At 44.4% G+C, this 17,279-nt stretch overlaps 2 protein-coding genes across 2 annotated transcripts; one reads left to right on the forward strand and one right to left on the reverse strand.

The window, feature by feature from the left end:
* Positions 1-631: 631 nt before the first annotated feature.
* On the reverse strand, positions 632-6,637 carry LOC108442313 (gastrula zinc finger protein XlCGF52.1-like). The gene is made up of 2 exons (XM_017722297.2): positions 6,354-6,637; positions 632-4,437 (listed from the first exon to the last, which is right to left on the reverse strand). Exons 1-2 carry the CDS (start codon positions 6,505-6,507, stop codon positions 3,335-3,337), a joined length of 1,257 nt encoding a protein of 418 aa, XP_017577786.1. The 5' UTR covers positions 6,508-6,637; the 3' UTR covers positions 632-3,334.
* Positions 6,638-10,834: 4,197 nt separating this feature from the next.
* Positions 10,835-16,413, forward strand: si:ch211-214j24.10 (uncharacterized protein LOC558894 homolog). Its single transcript, XM_017722304.2, has 4 exons — positions 10,835-11,160; positions 13,377-14,174; positions 14,393-14,425; positions 15,654-16,413. Exons 1-4 carry the CDS (start codon positions 11,145-11,147, stop codon positions 15,689-15,691), a joined length of 885 nt encoding a protein of 294 aa, XP_017577793.1. The 5' UTR covers positions 10,835-11,144; the 3' UTR covers positions 15,692-16,413.
* The last annotated feature ends 866 nt before the right edge of the window (positions 16,414-17,279 follow it).

Genomic DNA, 17,279 nt, shown 5'->3' on the forward strand with positions numbered 1-17,279 from the left:
CACCGCCCACTGCAAGTCTACGAGGTTAACAGTCAGTCCAGTATCAGATATTTCTCCAAATTTCTAACTGAAGAAACCGACAGACTCAGATTTCTTCACAGTGGTGGTGATAAGAACCAGAGATCACCATGGCAACAGTGCAAACGCAGCTCATTTCATATCTACTATCCAAAATGACCAGTGAACTTACACCCTCTGAGTTTTGTATGTAATATTGCCAACAGTAAAATTTAAATAAATAAATAAATAAATAAATAAATAAATAAAGAATGGGTTTTCTTCGGAGACTATTTTTGCCTCACGACACCCTGCATGTACCTCCGCACTCTGACGACCTTTTTAAAATATATTTTAGGTCCAAATCTGATCTTAAAACTGTCATAAAACAATCAGGCAGCGCATTCAGGACCCTTTCATTCAGCAACTCTCTGTGAGGAGCTTCCAGAGGCGTTGACCGCTTCAGACGTCTGGTTCCCATCACCACAACTGTGAACACTTCTGCCTTGGTCAGTTTCTGTAGAATGAGAATCGCTGCTTTTTGTATTTTTGGAGTTATGGAGATATTAACAGAGATAGAGGATATTTTCTTAATTTATTTTTACGATTCAAGAAATAAACAAAGCACAATAACTCAGAGACAAAATCAATTTATTGGAGCGATGCAGTAGTGTAGCATCTATAGGGGCTCACAAGAGGCCAGAAACTCCTCTGTAGCAGAGCCCTGTATCGTATGCAAACAGGTCTAAAGCTACTGATCCACATACAAAAGTATTCGTTTTTGAGCATCTACTAAACACTACATACAAACTTCGTTAATGTACAGATGTGTAGAATATGATAAATAAATACAACATTTCTGATAACTAAACATTATGTTGGTTATGTATGTGCCCTATAGGCCACATCGAGACTCGGACCCCCTTTATAACGAACACTTAAAACACCACGTTAATGAAGCGCCGCAATCTTCACATCACAGCAGTACCGGCAGCAGCACAACACATACAGTCGGGTGAATAATTAGGGCCTCGCTTGATGGCAAATGAGTAAAAAACATACATAATTACTGACAAATGTTTTCTTTATTAATGATTCGGTGACCAAGTGAACCATTATGCCGTTACACACTGCTATCACAGGGTTGAACAAAGGACTAAGACTAAGACTGGAGAGCATCCTTCCTCTGGCTTATTCTAGTTCAGTCCACAGGTTTCTCACTGAATCATTTTCTCTTTTCTGGGTCCATCCATCCATCCACTTTCTAAGGCGCTTCTCCCTCAGGGTCGCCGGGGGGGAGGTGGGGGGTGCTGGAGCCTATCCCAGCGGTCATCGGGCGGAAGGCAGGATACACCCTGGACAGGTCGCCAGTCCATCGCAGGGCCTTTTCTGGGTCCTCGATTTCTTATTTTTCACACAGTTCTTCTTAAATCAACACAGAACAGGCGGCTTCACAGTTTATTCTGACCCTGTTGCCAGAAAATGTTACCAGAGTTTTGCATTTTTGGGTCATTTGCCTCACGAAGGTGAACCACCTTCCGTTTCAAAGCAAGTTCATAACCCCGTTCTCTCCTTTGTATCCAGTCTCAGCCATTCCGAACATAAAACTCAGTCTAAGTTCTGCTCCAGTTTCCTTGAAAAGACATTACTTGTAATAAGAAGATGCCAACAAATGCTGCCAGTTCAGGGATCAGTTATACCCAATATTTTAAATAAAGGATGTTACATTTCTATATAGTTACTATTTACATAACAGAACACACTCAGGACAATTTAAGGAAACTTCTCCAACCTTATACTTAGTGTCTGGAACAGGGGGTTTGGGAAGATCCGACAGCTGGTTCCGAGAGCAGGTTATGACCAGCTCTCTATTTCTAAAACACAGCCCAATTCATGAACCTCTCATTTGTTCTTAGGAAGGGAGACAAATCTTGTGTACATCTACACACAATTGTTGAATTAAGTAGCTACGCCACGTGGCCGAAAGTATGTGGACACTACATCTTATCCACACCCACTGCTAAAAGCTGTATGAAATCAAGTTTACTGTTATGCAGTCTCCATAGACAAGCACTGGAAGTTGAATGGGTTGTAGTGGCTTTTACATGGCACTGTCATAGGATGCTATTTTTCCAATAAGACGGTTCATCACCGTAAGCTGTGGGCTACACAAGCTCACATAACACAACCAACACATAGGAAGGTGCTCAAAAACCATCTGTCCTCAGTAGAAACGCTAACTACTGATTTTCAGACTGCCTCAAAGCAACATCAGCAAAGTGCTGTTAATTGGGAACTTCACTGATTGGGTTTCCATGGCCGAGCAGCTGCACACAAACCTAAGCTCCCCATACACACCACCACTGGAGCAGTGAAAACATACTCTCTAAAGTGATCTGGCAGATGAATCTGTGTTTGGTGCCAGAAGAACGGTACCTGACCAAACACAGAGGCAGCTGTAAAGTTTGGTGGAGGGGGGATAATGGTCTGGGTATTTTGTATGGAGTCCCTTCTAGTTCTAGTCCTAATTAAGGTGAATCTTAATGCTATAGCATACATCGGCATTCTGGATAACAGTTTTGAGAAGGCCCTTTCCTGTTTCTTGACTGGCCCACACAGAGCTTTGATCTCAAAACCTTCACAACGAAATATCAGTGCCTGACCACACTAATGATTTTGTGGCTGAAATCTTCAGTGGAAATCCTTCCCAAAAAGAAGACCGTTGCTGCAGTGATGGGTAAAACAATCCTGCATATCAGTGTCCAAGTTTGTGAAATGAGATTTACTTTTGGTCATGTAGTGTTTGGTTCGAACTCCCTGCCTTTGTATTTTTTCATCTATCAATTTAAATTTTCACAAGTCTGTTGTACATCTAACGTTTTCAAGGACACTATTTAGAAACGAATAAAATTTGATTTTATTTTCTAATAAAGTAATATTGTGCTACTCGACAGAAACCTGTACTGTCACCTGTACTGTCGTTACATTATCTGATCCCTAGAGTGACCGTTTAATGAAAACATTAACACAGCAGCAGTTGAGAAATAAAACGCTGATTTTTTAAGACACATTTTCATGTCATTCATTACATTATTATGGTAGAAAACACATTTCACAATTTAGTGTTTGTGATAAGTGATTATGAAGACAAAAATGTGAAATCTGAGCAGAGAAACGAGCCTTCAATACACATTATTGCTGTCAGGTATTTTGAACGCTTTAGGACCCAGTTCTGATCGACACACAGTCCACGAGCAAACTCAAAAAAAAAAAAAAACGGCTTCAGACAAGAAGATTATAAATAAACGTTTCTACAAGTTGCATGAAGAACCTGCCTTTAGACGGAAATCTTTTGTTTCAGCGCCTCGTGTCTTTTCTGGTGTTCCTTTAAGTACCCCAACCTGAGAAAACTCTTCCCACACTGATCACACTCGTAGGGCCTCTCTCCAGTGTGTTTCCTCTCATGAACTTTTAGAGAACCGGGATGAGAAAAGCTCTTCTCACACTGCGAGCACTGATAAGGCTTCTCTCCAGTATGTATTCTCTGGTGAACCTTTAAAGCACTTGACTGCGAAAAGCTCTTCCCACACTGAGTGCAGTGGTAAGGCTTCTCTCCCGTGTGCATCCTCTGGTGACTTTTCAATAAACCCGCGTGCGAGAAGCTTTTTCCGCACAGCGAACACGGGTACGGCTTCTCGCCGGTATGAATTCTGACATGGATTTTCAGTGACGGGAGATGAGAAAAGCTCTTGCCGCACTGGGTGCAGTGGTACGGCTTCTCTCCCGTGTGTATCCTCTCGTGAACCTTCAGCGAGCTGGGATGAGAAAATTTCCTCCCGCAGTCAGAGCAGCTGTACGGCTTCTCTCCAGTGTGCAGCCCCTCGTGATCCTTCAACGAGCTCGGATGCGAGAACCGTTTCCCGCATTCGGCACAAGAGAACGGCTTCTCCCCCGAATGCATTCTTTGATGCTTTTTCAGGAACTCCTGTCTAGAAAAACTCTTCCCACACTGGAAGCAATGGTACGGCTTCTCTCCGGTATGTATTCTTTCGTGTAGTTTTAAAGAGCCTGAAAGGGAAAAACTCTTTCCACACTGAGAGCACTGATAAGGCTTCTCTCCCGTATGTGTTCTCAGGTGACCTGTTAAAGAAGCCTGATGGGAAAAGCTCTTGCCACACTCTGAGCAGAGGTAGGGCTTCTCTCCCGTGTGTGTCCTCAGATGAGTTTTTAAAAACTGTGGTCGAGAGAAGCTTTTCTCACAATGAGGGCAGGGGTAACACTTCAGGTCGGCGTGCTTCTCTTGGTTAGTGCTGAAGTTGGGTGAAAAGATGATGCTTTGAAAGCTTTGATTAGTTATTTCTTCACCAAACTCCGCATATTGTGGCGTCTCCTCAGACAAGGTCTGCTCTTCTGGTTCATCCTTCACATGCACTTCAATGCCTAAAACAGAGATTGCAATTAAGAAAAGTGATGAGAAGAAAGGAATAACGCAGTAAACGAATCATTTCAGAAACAGCTTCTATGATTCCTTTAAATTTTACAAAGATCTCACCCTAAACATACTTCGTTTTAGACACAGAAGGTTGTAATGACCGAAGGACGACATTAGTGTGAGAGCGAACCTTAAAAATAACATCTACTTTTTATACTGCGTCTCCACGGCGGGGATTAAACTAGGCTGACGCCAATATTCAGTATCGCTTCCTTCGTCAGTGGTCACAGGACGCTGTTGGCTGGATATTTTTGGTTGGTGGGCTATTCTCAGTGCAGCAGCGACACTGAAGTGTCTAAAAACTTCTGCAACACTGAAGAATTGCTCTCTGGTGCTGCGCCGGATCCGCTCGTACCAGTGCAACACATCAACACAACTCCAGTCTCCAGCAGTGCTGAGAATGATCCACCACCCGTATGATATCTGCTCTGCGGTGGTCCTGACCAGAGAAGAACAGGGAAAAAGGGGTCTAACAGAGAAACGGACGGACTACATGTTGTAATTGTAGAACTACAAAATGCACCTATATTATCAGTGAAGTTGATAAAACGAACACTGACTATATATACACTCACCGGCCACTTTATTAGGTACAGTTGCTTGTTAACACAAATAGCTAATCAGCCAATCACACGGCCGCAACTCACTGCATTTAGGCCTGTAGAGGTGGTCAAGACGACTTGCTGAAGTGCAGACCGAGCATCAGAACGGGGAAGAAAGGGGATTTAAGGGGCTTTGAACGTGGCGTGGTTGTTGGTGCCAGACGGGCTGGTCTGAGTATTTCAGAAACTGCTGATCTGCTGGGATTTTCACGCTCAACCATCTCTAGGGTTCACAGAGAACGGCCCGAAAAAGAGGAAATGTCCAGTGAGCGGTCAGTTGTGTGGATGAAAATGCCCTGTTGATGTGAGAGGTCAGAGGAGAATGGGCAGACTGGTTCCAGATGATTGAAAGGCAGCAGGAACTCAAATAACCAACCAGAATCTCTGAGGAACGTGTCCAACACCTTGTTGAAAGTCTGACACGAAGAATTAAGACAGTTCTGAAGGCAAAGGGGGGTCGAGCCTTTTACTAGCGAGGTGGTCGGTGAGTGTGTATATATATATATATATATATATATATATGATGTCAAAGGTATATATACCTTTATAAAGGTGTGTGTGTATGTATATATATATATATATATATATATATATATATATACACACACACCTTTATAAAGGTATATATACCTTTGACATCCATCAACCATCAAAGACATCAGTGTTACTTAAGTGCATTTAGGTCTCACATATGAAGCATGTGTGTATAAATTTAGGAGACCTATATACACTTAAGTGACACTGATGCCTGTGATGGTTGATGCTTCAGATATATATATATATATATATATATATATATATATATATATATATATATATATAATATAAACTGAGCAGATTCCACTGGTTAAAGCTAAGAGAATTTCTGATTCCCGGTTACTTAATAAACAGCAAACGAGTCGAGGAGCAAGCCAATGCTGTGTGGGCTGCTCCTGTCTGGGGTGAAGCCCTGGTCATTGGATGAGCTGTCCGGTTAAAGGCCCAGAGGCCAGATCATGCACATCATCGCCTGACGTTGCTTGTGTGCCACCAGACGAGCTCATAACGCCAGCACGGGGACCGAGTGGTGTCAGGCGGCTAGACGTGGAGGATGTTAGTTCATGAGCGTGTGAAGCAGCGCGCAGTGAGCGGAAAGCCCGTGGAGAGGCTCCGGCGCGGAGGGCCGGGCTGTTGCTCTGACCGCAGCGAGGCCGGTTACACGCAGAGGTCATTACTCAGCGATAGCGGCGGAGCGGGGCAGTGTGGCGGTCTCAAGTGCTCACCATCCGCGGCGCCTATGCAGATCTCAGACTCCTCCGCTTTAACTCCATTAACTCCACTAACTCCGCAGTCCGACAGCCGGACCTCCTCACGCTCCTCCTTCATGCCGCACGGCGCCTGGACCGCGTCTTGGAAGAACACCGGGGGCTGGAACATCGTGCAGGAAAGGGAGCCGCGCCGTCAGAAATACCACCATAAATAAAATCATTAAAAGCCCCTTCTCTCTCCTGATGCCCACCTTCTTCTGCAGGCGGATGGCTCGTTTACAAACAAGCAGGAGGCGCACTGCCCCCTACTGCATGCTCAGTAATAACGTCCTTAAAGTGAAGGCAACGGTTCTCTTGAGAGCCAGGAGTTCACAAACCATGTACCTGAGTTAAAGTAGAGACCCCCAAGGTAAAATATCCCTCCAGTAAAAGTAGAAGTTTCTCCCTTTAGACCTAAAAGTAAAAAAAGTACTTTTTAGTATTTTTGGTGTATCTGTACTGAAGTTTCTCCGTTCTGGGCGACTTTCTCCTTTCACTCCACTACATTTCAGAGTCTAATATCCGACTTTTTCCTCCTACATTTTGAGAAATCTGTCGTTCCTTTTGGTTTCTGTGTGTATAAAAACGTAACATGTCAAAACGAAAGAAGCGCAAAGCCAGAGCACCAATCAGGGCCCAGCGGTCACTTTGTTTAGAGCTGGTTTTGACCTGTTGGTCATACCGACCCAGTGCAGCACGCGGTTCAACGTCAGCGCAGCAGCGTAAAACTTTGGGAGAGTCTGTTCAACATAAATGATGAACTAACCTAACTTTGTGTAAATAGAGCTCAATATAGAAATATGTCCACATATGCAGTCGAGACTGACGCGGCTTTTTTCTGAATTTCTACAAACACCATTTCATTTTATAGTAAATGAGTTTGGGCTGGTTTATGTTTATGAACAGACGCCTACAGATCAACATAGTAAAGGAGCTCATCTGTGATCCTGAGTTTAAAGCCAGTTTTTATTCAACTTAAACTTGGAACTAAGTTGTAAATAAATCTGAAACTGAAACTTTGCTTGTGTGTAAAATGTGATTTCAGAGCCACTCGGTTCTCCCTGATGGAAACTGTTTACCTTCAGTGTTTTGTGCTTCTGATCATTTTAAAAGACGTCAGCGTCACTAATTAATGACCTTCTATTAAAAGACTGGTTTACCAAGAGAGACGCTGGAGGACTTTCACCTGAAATGAGTTCATGAAGCCAGTCTGGTTATAAAAATGATAACAGGACATCAGAGCCAGAATTCCTCTTTTAGTACTTTTACTTTATACTTAAGTACATTTGAAGGGAAATACTTTAGTACTTTTACTCAAGTGGAGGTCTAAAGGGAGGAACTTCTACTTTTACTGGAGTGATATTTTACTGACTCATATTTCTTTACGATGTGGTTGTAGGAACTGCGGGTCACAATGTCTGAACATAAATCTAGCCACAAATGACCAGTGACCCTACCTGTGTCTTCTGACTTTTAGATGTGATGTTCATGGGCATCAGGGAGCGCATTCATGAACATTTAATGTCATAACACGTTATTAGTAATAACAAGTTAGGCAGCTTTAAGAGGCAATAAGCACAGGGATGTCTGGTTCCTATCACCACCACTGTGAACAAGTAGAACAGAACATTTCAAATCAAGCCAGTCTGAATGACTTTGTTTGCATCTCAAAGCTTTAACTATGTAGTTTTTTGTTGGAGTTCCCCTTTAAGTCCAACCTTGAGGTCCCGCTGCTCTACACGGTTTCATGTCTGCCTGCTGTTACACACCTGATGCCACTCATTTGCTTGAGAATTATATTCACAGAAATCCCCCGATAAAAGTTTGAGTTGCATGGAAACTGCAAACAAGTCAATGTGAAAAACCTGAAAGTAACTGTGTGATATGAAGAACACTCACTATTTCACCTTATGCCTGACCACATAATGGACACAAGTCCCAATAACAAAATCCAACCATTCTTTAGTGTTGCTTTGCAGAATGCCATGCATCGTATATCATCTGTTAGGTTGCTGTGAGGAGTCCAGGAACATCTCAAGTTCAGAATGTGCAGAGAAATGTTCGGTGACCACAGTAAGTTAAGTGATACTTTTTAAATCCCACAAACGGGGATTTAATCCATCCGTGAAGTGAAACACCACATACACACTAGTGAGCACACACACACACACACTAGGGGGCAGTGAGCACACATGCCTGGAGCGGTGGGCAGCCCCATCCACAGCACCTGGGGAGCAGTTGGGGGTTAGGTGTCTTGCTCAAGGTCACCTCAGTCATGGACTGTTGGCTATGGGATCGAACCAGCAATCTTCCGGTCACAGGGCCAGTTCCCTGACCTCCAGCCCACGACTGCCCCCAGCAGTGGGATAATGTCCATAAGTCTGAGCAGTAAAGAAAGCCAGGAGTCCAGGACCAATATGAGGGACAGTAAGATGAAGTATTCGCACAAAGATCTGAAATTTCTCCTAGAGAGGCCTTTTCAGCACAGAGAGCTTCATGAAGGCTCTAGGAACTACAGGGCTTGTACCCGCACAAGTTAGAGCACTCTGCAGCAAAGGGAAACTTCTAAGGAGAGGCCCCGCAAAGTCCGTGAGAGCAGAATGAAAGTGAAGAGAAATGAAAAGGAAAAGCACGAAACTGATATAAACGGTCAAGATTGAGAAAAAGAAAAGAAATGGAGAAAAGCATGATGATATAAACTCGTCTCCTTGGTAATAAAGAGGTGAATAAAGAACCAAGAAAAGGAAGAAACACTGTGAAACGTGCTGACCTGACAGGAAAAAAAAGGAGGAAGAAAGGGCAAGAGGAAAGAAAATCACAAAATAAAGAAAAGGTCTGCAGGAGGATGCGTCTGGCCAAGACAGCGCAAGGAGCAATGAAGAGGTGCAAATCAGCTCAAACCGAAACAAAAGATCAACTCAAACTAAAAGGCGCAGAAACAAATCAGATAAAAAAGAACTGGAAACATGAATGGACTGCTGAGAAAAGAGAGAAGATGAGATCAATGGCGAATGACGAGGAAGACACAGATGATCATTTTGATAGATTTGGAAGAAGCGATCAGGACAATCTAAAAGGTAAGAACATCTGTGTTGGAATAAGTCTTCATTCATTTTGACATGACTGTACCACGTCCTACAGCTGAAACATGGCTTTCGCATAATTTACTGCCAGTCAGTTTGTAGTTATTTGTTGAATTTAACACAAAACAAGTGGCGAAATATTTTCTCCCACAGATTTCCTGGCATTTTTACAATATGAATGGTAGCTCAGATCACCAGGTGCAGTTGTTCAGGAGTGCGCATTTGGTTGACCAGTGGGGCTGAAAGTTAGGAGGCAATAGTCAACACACACACACACACACACACACACACATTTTCTAAGCCACTTCTCCCTCAGGGTTGCGGGGGGTGCTGGAGCCTATCCCAGTGGTCCTTGGGTGGAAGGCAGGATACACCCTGGACAGGTCGCCAGGCCATCGCAGGGCAGACAGACAGACTCACACACACACACACACACACACACACACACACACACACACACACAGTCACACACAGGGGCAATGTAGCATGTCCAATTGGCCTGACTGCATGTCTTTTGGACTGTAGGAGGAGACCGGAGAACCCGGAGGAAACCCACGCAGACACGGGGAGAACATGCAAACTCCAATCATATTGTTGTGTTTGTGGGATTAAAAATCACTTAAACCACTTAAATTATTGTACCTCTGAGTTTTTGCACACATAATTATTATTATATCACATATGAACAGCACTTGTTAGGTATTGAGTTTTGCACAGATGAACCACAGCATCACACTCTGAGGGAGGAGTTATAGAGTTTGATGGCCACAGGTCAGAATGACCTCCTGTGGCGCTCTGGTCATTTCAGTAGAACGAGTCTTGCACTGAATGAGCTCCTGTGTCTCATCACCATGTCGTAGGGTGGGTGGGAGCCACTGTCCATAACGGCCTGCAGCTTAGACAGCGTCCTCCTCTCCGACACGGCCGTCAGCGAGTCCAGCTCCACACCCACAGCATCAGTGTGTTGAGTCTGTAGGCACTTGTCACCCTCAGCCTGCCTCCCCAGCATAGTGGATAACACTCGCCAGCTCAGACTCACAGAAGGTCCTGAGCGTATTTTACACTTGAAAAATTGAATTATGGGAAAAAAAAACATTTTGAGGAATTTTCCCTTCAGTCCTTCACATGAAAACTGAGAACGGCTTCAATGTGAACTCGAGGCGCGGATGAAGGAGCAGCAGAGACGGGATGAGCGAGGAGACCGGAGAACAAGGCGTCACTCTGCGGAGAAAGCCCCGCCCCTCGAGAAAAAACAGCCAATCAGCTCCCTGACAACGCCGCCAGCAGGGAAGGTCCCCGTCGGTGTGGAGATCCGCGCATGCGCAGTAGCCATTCCCAGCCGAAAAACCACGTTTTTTTTGCGCGCTATTTGTGCCACACGCTGCAAAGTGTTTGAGATTCCGTCAGATTTTACCAGCAATGCCAAAACTGTCCTCAAACGGCAGTCCGAGCGTCGGCTTTTTGGTCTCTCCCCGTCCAAAGAGACGGGTGTCTGGCTGGAAGCGGCAGCCTGGTGGCGCAGCACATCCCGCCCCTCTTCGCGCCTCCACTTGCGGAACTTACGAGAAACCACTTCCACCCGGTTAGCCCGTTGCCTCCGTGCGAGTGAATCGACCGCCGCGCCGCCGCGCTTCCAAAAACCTTCTTAAAACAGTCCAGTCGGCTGGAAACCGGACGCTTCGACATGCACATCAAAACAGGTGAGGCGACTAGTCTGATCGTCGCGCTGCCCGGCGGCTCGCTCTGCAGCACCGTCGAGCTGTTCGGGGAGTTTGAGCGGATCGAGTCAGCAGCTCGCCCGGAATGTCCGGGTCTTGGGGAAACTTTCTCAGGAAAGCGTGCGCTCGCTTTAAACCCCGAGCTGTAGTTTATCAGCCGAGCGCTTAGCTAAACGCCCGTTTGTCTGTTTTCAGAGACGTAAGACACGCGACGGGCTGGTTCCTGTCGTTAGCTGCGAGCTAACCCTGCGATGTCAAGCTACTAGCTCGCCTCGCTGCTACGATGAAGTGTCGCCACGTCAAAAACCGACGAAGTGGCGTCACGTCTGCACAACATTGACGTGTTTTTTTGGGGGGGGGGGTTTAATTAAGGGTCATTTCGCGATACTAACTGGTCAGTTTAGCGCCTGGTCGGCGCTTCTAGTCGAACTCGCCTAAGCTAAGCTAGTTAGCAGGTAGGTTAGCGCGATTAGCTTAGCGAGCTAACGTTAGCCCGGTTTAAATTTCGGCGTCTCGCTGTTTTCCTCCTTCCCGTGGCGAGCTGGACTGAAGCGAGTTTTTAAAGAGGGGGATTGGTTTAAGCGAATAAGGCCGTGTAGCGTTGTCTCCGCCGGCGGGTCTTCAGGAAAAGGGTCTAGTCTGATATCCAGCGCTGAGGAGAGTTTAGCCGGCGGCTTCCCGCCGTACCGCCGTCCGGATTAGACCCACCTTCTTGGTGAACCTGCCCTGCTGCTCTTCGTGTGGAGCTGTTCAGTGTGAGACGGTGATGCGTTTCGAAGAATTGAGCTCTGTTCTGTTGGATGTTGTTCATTCAGGGACGTTGGGAATGCTGGTGTAGGCCTGGGCGCTCGTTTTGTGCGGCATGATGGTCAGAAAACCTGCAAGCGAAAACCCAAATATCGTCCAGTTCACTGGACTAACATGACCTCCCGTAAAAACATCCGATATAAGGATGCTGCTTAAATACGTGGCGCACTTGCTCTGCTGAACCTCCAGCACTTGCTGCTTCAGAGTCGTTTAGTTCGTGTGCTGACCCCCTAAGAAACCTGCAAGCAGGGGTGGAGAGTAACTGAGTAAATGTAATTAGTTTCTGTACTTTAGTATTTTTGGTGTATCTGTACTGAAGTTTCTCCGTTCTGGGCGTCTTTTTCCTTTCACTCCACTACATTTCAGAGTCTAATATCCGACTTTTTCCTCCTACATTCTGAGAAATCTGTCGTTCCTTTTGGTTTCTGTGTGTATAAAAACGTAACATGTCAAAACGAAAGAAGCGCAAAGCCAGAGCACCAATCAGGGCCCAGCGGTCACTTTGTTTAGAGCTGGTTTTGACCTGTTGGTCATACCGACCCAGTGCAGCACGCGGTTCAACGTCAGCGCAGCAGCGTAAAACTTTGGGAGAGTCTGTTCAACATAAATGATGAACTAACCTAACTTTGTGTAAATAGAGCTCAATATAGAAATATGTCCACATATGCAGTCGAGACTGACGCGGCTTTTTTCTGAATTTCTACAAACACCATTTCATTTTATAGTAAATGAGTTTGGGCTGGTTTATGTTTATGAACAGACGCCTACAGATCAACATAGTAAAGGAGCTCATCTGTGATCCTGAGTTTAAAGCCAGTTTTTATTCAACTTAAACTTGGAACTAAGTTGTAAATAAATCTGAAACTGAAACTTTGCTTGTGTGTAAAAAGTGATTTCAGAGCCACTCGGTTCTCCCTGATGGAAACTGTTTACCTTCAGTGTTTTGTGCTTCTGATCATTTTAATAGACGTCAGCGTCACTAATTAATGACGTTCTATTAAAAGACTGGTTTACCAAGAGAGACGCTGGAGGACTTTCACCTGAAATGAGTTCATGAAGCCAGTCTGGTTATAAAAATGATAACAGGACATCAGAGCCAGAATTACTCTTTTAGTACTTTTACTTTATACTTAAGTACATTTGAAGGGAAATACTTTAGAACTATGTCATTCTTGTCTGATCGTGAAATCAGTTGTTTCTGCTAAGGTAAAATTACACAGCAGCCAAATATTTGAAACTTACTTTATTAAGTGCAATAAAAATGTGAGTTTAATTTTAGATTTTTAAATTTCAGAATGTGTGAGGTGTTGGTTCACTTGTGATGAATGAATATTGGAAATAAATTTTATTTATGCATTTATTATTTTAACTATTTTTTTTTTTGGGGTCAGGAACCTGGGAGGCGAATAATGCTGTGTGTGAACCTGACCCCTTGTGCGACCCTGCTGTCCTCGTCTCGGCCCCCAAACCGGTGCCGCACATCCGGAACCGTCGACTCTCCCCTGGATCTGGCAGCTGTGGTGGGGGTGGTGGAGGAGGAGGGTGTGCCACAGGGGTGGACAAACAGTCCACTCGTCAGACTTCATCAACCAGCTCCAATGAAAGCGCCACACACAGAACTGGCCACGCGCAGGTCTTCACCTCCAGCTTGCACAGGGAGCAGCGGGCACACAACAGGGGTTACAGGGGCTCTCGACAAGAGGGAGTCAGCCTGGGCGCTCGTGCTGTGGAAAAAGCCCTCCGAGCCACACAGGCCCACACACAGAAGGAACGGTGGGTGGGGGACACTTTGTCATCTCTCAAACCCCCACCAGCCTTCCCAGTGAAGGACAGCCCTGCCAAGCTCCAGCCTGCCGTCAGCTATGCCTCTAAAGTTAAGGCAGGTGGAGCTGCTGGCGTTGCAGAAGAACCGCCAGGTATCAAGGTGCTATTGCAGAACCAGTGGGGGCTTAGTTTCATCAACGATGGCCCAGCAGTAGAAAACGCAGCTTCAGCTGCGCCTCAGGCTACACCAGAGATGAGTCCAGCTGCAACCCCACACCCTGTAGCTGGAGAGGTGACTGATGGAAATCTAGTCCTCTCGTTCTCTGCATCTTCACACATCCAGTGCTCTAAAGGACCTGAGAATTCTGAGGAGCTGCTGCTTAGCTGTCACCATCTAGGGGAGGCTTTGGAGTATCATACGCAAGGTGAGTGCTCCTATTATAGTCCCGACAGTGTAATGCTGTAGGCACAAGCCCGTATGTCAGTCCCAAGCCAACTCACAAGTCATACATATCATATTGTGTTACAACCCTAATACACTTATTATTATTAATAATAATTCAGTTATTACATTGTGTGCTTTTGCTTTTAAATGAATGCCATCTTCCCAGGGTTTTAATGTATTTTGTCATTTTTTTTCTAGAATGGAGTGCAGTACTGCGGGAACAGAAACAAGGTGAATTTATTCTTCTGTTTTTAACCACGACGTGTATTTTCTTGATCAGAGGGATCGTTTGTTAGATCACATTCTTTGCAGATCAAATAAACAACAAAAGCTTTCAGAATTTGTATTGCGAAGTGAAAAAATAGATAATACTTCAGAAAGTAGACACTTTTTTTTTTTTTGCATTGAAGGGTCGAATGAAGGGGTGAGCTCAGGGCTGCTTTGGCCTCTTTTCAGTTATTCAAGTGCTACTTTAATGTAGGAAATTTATCCTGAATCGTTTTATGTCGGGTAAAGAAACTAAACTGCGCATCGAAGTCGGCAATAAACTGTTGTCTGTTACCAGCCAAACAACGAATCTATACAGTATAATACTATACAGCTACTGTTACGATGTAAAGCAGTTAAAGCAAAAGTGCAATAAATGAAAAGTTATGAATATTGAACGTGAGCGGCGCTAATGTTATTTGTTTGTGTGGGATTTTTTTTAAATGCATAGTTAAAAAAAAAATTCACAAGTGAAGAACTGCGGTATTCGTGATTTTTATTTTAGTAAATACCAGCCACTTTATTAGGTACAGTTGCTTGTTAACACAAATAGCTGATCAGCCAATCACACGGCAGCAGCTCACTGCATTTAGACATGTAGAGGTGGTCAAGACGACTTGCTGAAGTGCAGACCGAGCATCAGAACGGGGAAGAAAGGGGGTTTAAGGGGCTTTGAACGTGGCGTGGTTGTTGGTGCCAGACGGGCTGGTCTGAGTATTTCAGAAACTGCTGATCTGGGATTTTCACGCACAACCATCTCTAGGGTTTACAGAGAACGGTCAGAAAAAGAGGAAATATCCAGTGAGCGGTCAGTTGTGTGGACGAAAATGCCTTGTTGATGTGAGAGGTCAGAGGAGAATGGGCAGACTGGTTCCAGATGATAGAAAGACAGCGGGAACTCAAATAACCAACCAGAATCTCTGAGGAACGTTTCCAACACCTTGTTGAAAGTCTGACATGAAGAATTAAAGCAGTTCTGAAGGCAAAAGGGGGTCCAGCCTTTTACCAGCAAGGTGTACCTAATAAAGTGGCTATATCTGTTATAATGTTCTGTTATTCTGTCCTAAATTAGGTTGTAATTGAAGTGGTCATATGTTCCTCTGAGCAGTAGTTCTGGCAATTTTGGACTTTTAGTGTCTTTGTCTGTCAAAACTGTGATGATGCTTCTCACATTTTGTTTCTGACTTTTCAGATCCTGCAAAGGTGGTTTGGTACAAGGACTCCTTGTAGTGGTGTACCCAGCATGCACCTGCAGCTCCTCAGCCGCCACACACACACTCCACTCCATAAATATAATCGTTCTTAGCAAACTTAAATGACACTCAGGTTGTTCTTCCTACACAGTCTACTCATTGCACTCACCTTCCCCCTGAACTCTCCACCCATGTAAAGAAAGAAAACGATGTCTCGAATGCATGGTTGCCTTAAAATCAAGCCTTTGGTGTGGAGACCTCGCCCCACATCGTTTCGTTTTATCATGGTAAACACCCTGTTTACTTTTTTTGAGCATATGTCCATAAAGATCTGGCAATTTTATTGTAAAAAGCTGTAATTTTACTTGAAATTTAAGGGGGAAAAAATCCTAATTGATGTACGTCGCCTGTCAAGCACTTTCGTACTCCCATTGAACGTGTATGTCTGTTTGGACCATCGTTTTTTCCCCACATATTACCTTTAATCTTTTCGTTTTTTTTTTCTTTTTTTCTTGTCATCCCGGCATCTCCACACCAATCATGTGCATACTTTTCTGATGGCGTTTACACGGCTGCACGATGCTGTGCCAGCATCCTGTTCAAATGTCTGTTCTTATTGCTGATTTTAAAACATTTTTTCACCCTAGTTTGAAAGCCGAACTCAGTGGGGACTTTTTTTTTTTTAAGGGGGCACTGGAAGAGATTTAGAGATTTTAATTGAAGTGTTGCATAATAAAAAAATCTTCTGTAAGGTTTTTATAAAGTCCTTCATTATGTGTTCGAAAATATTCATGTACATTCTCTAAACGTTGTAGTTTTTGGGTTCTTTCCGTTGTGTAAAATGATAAATACGTAAGTTCTAGTCAGCACGTCTTAAATAAATCCAGGTGATGTTTGATCTTCCAAAAATAACTTTCTTATCAGGGAAAACAGAATGTGCAGAGCATGATGTCTCCAGAAGTGAGATTGGGAATACTGATGAAAAAGTGGGGTCAGTAAGTGGACGTTTCTCGTTCCTAGTGACTTCGTGTTTGTACATCAGTGCGACGGCTTTGAATGCCTTGCTTGCATCATTTATGTGCTGCAAAGATGCAGTGCTGAGCAAGAGGTTGTTGGCCGTGCGTTTTGTAGAGATGTCCTCTAAATGTATCTGTTGCATTTAGAAATGAGCACAGGGCAACTGTAATCTTAGACCAGTTTTCCTGTAGCATTCCCTAAAGCTTAATATACAATCAAAGCACTCCTGTAAATATTGTTTTAATTACACTATACTAGTTGCCAGAAAATTGATAGTATGCTTGAAAATAAACTTGGGAACTTCAAATCCACGTCGTCTTGTCTAAGAATATTCTAGATCAGCGGTCACCAGTTTTATCTGCATAGGGCTGGTTGCGGCCTCAGACCTGACCTCAGTTGGCCTGTAGCCACGCCGTCCCTTTGTAGATCAGACCGGACACCCCTGTTTTAGAAGCAAGCTGTATGTTTGGATAGTACTGCGTTACTGTGTCCTATGTAAATAACGTCACCTTTAGTGGTTGTATAGTGTAGTGGATAACACCTCTGCCTTCTATGCTGTAGACTGGGGTTCAGTCGTGGGCTGGAGGTCAGGGAACAAGGCTTGTGAC

Source organism: Pygocentrus nattereri, chromosome 11 (assembly GCF_015220715.1).
Source record: "Pygocentrus nattereri isolate fPygNat1 chromosome 11, fPygNat1.pri, whole genome shotgun sequence".
Taxonomy (NCBI): Eukaryota; Metazoa; Chordata; class Actinopteri; order Characiformes; family Serrasalmidae; genus Pygocentrus; species Pygocentrus nattereri.

Excerpts from the sequence above, each read along its gene's own strand:
- LOC108442313 (XM_017722297.2), bottom strand. The coding sequence starts at position 6,507 with ATGTTCCAGCCCCCGGTGTTCTTCCAAGACGCGGTCCAGGCGCCGTGC. Across the intron at positions 4,438-6,353 it reads CTGCATAGGCGCCGCGGATG|GCATTGAAGTGCATGTGAAG; the intron begins GTGAGCACTTGA and ends TCTCTGTTTTAG.
- si:ch211-214j24.10 (XM_017722304.2), top strand. Across the intron at positions 14,175-14,392 it reads TTTGGAGTATCATACGCAAG|AATGGAGTGCAGTACTGCGG; the intron begins GTGAGTGCTCCT and ends TTTTTTTTCTAG. Across the intron at positions 14,426-15,653 it reads ACTGCGGGAACAGAAACAAG|ATCCTGCAAAGGTGGTTTGG; the intron begins GTGAATTTATTC and ends CTGACTTTTCAG.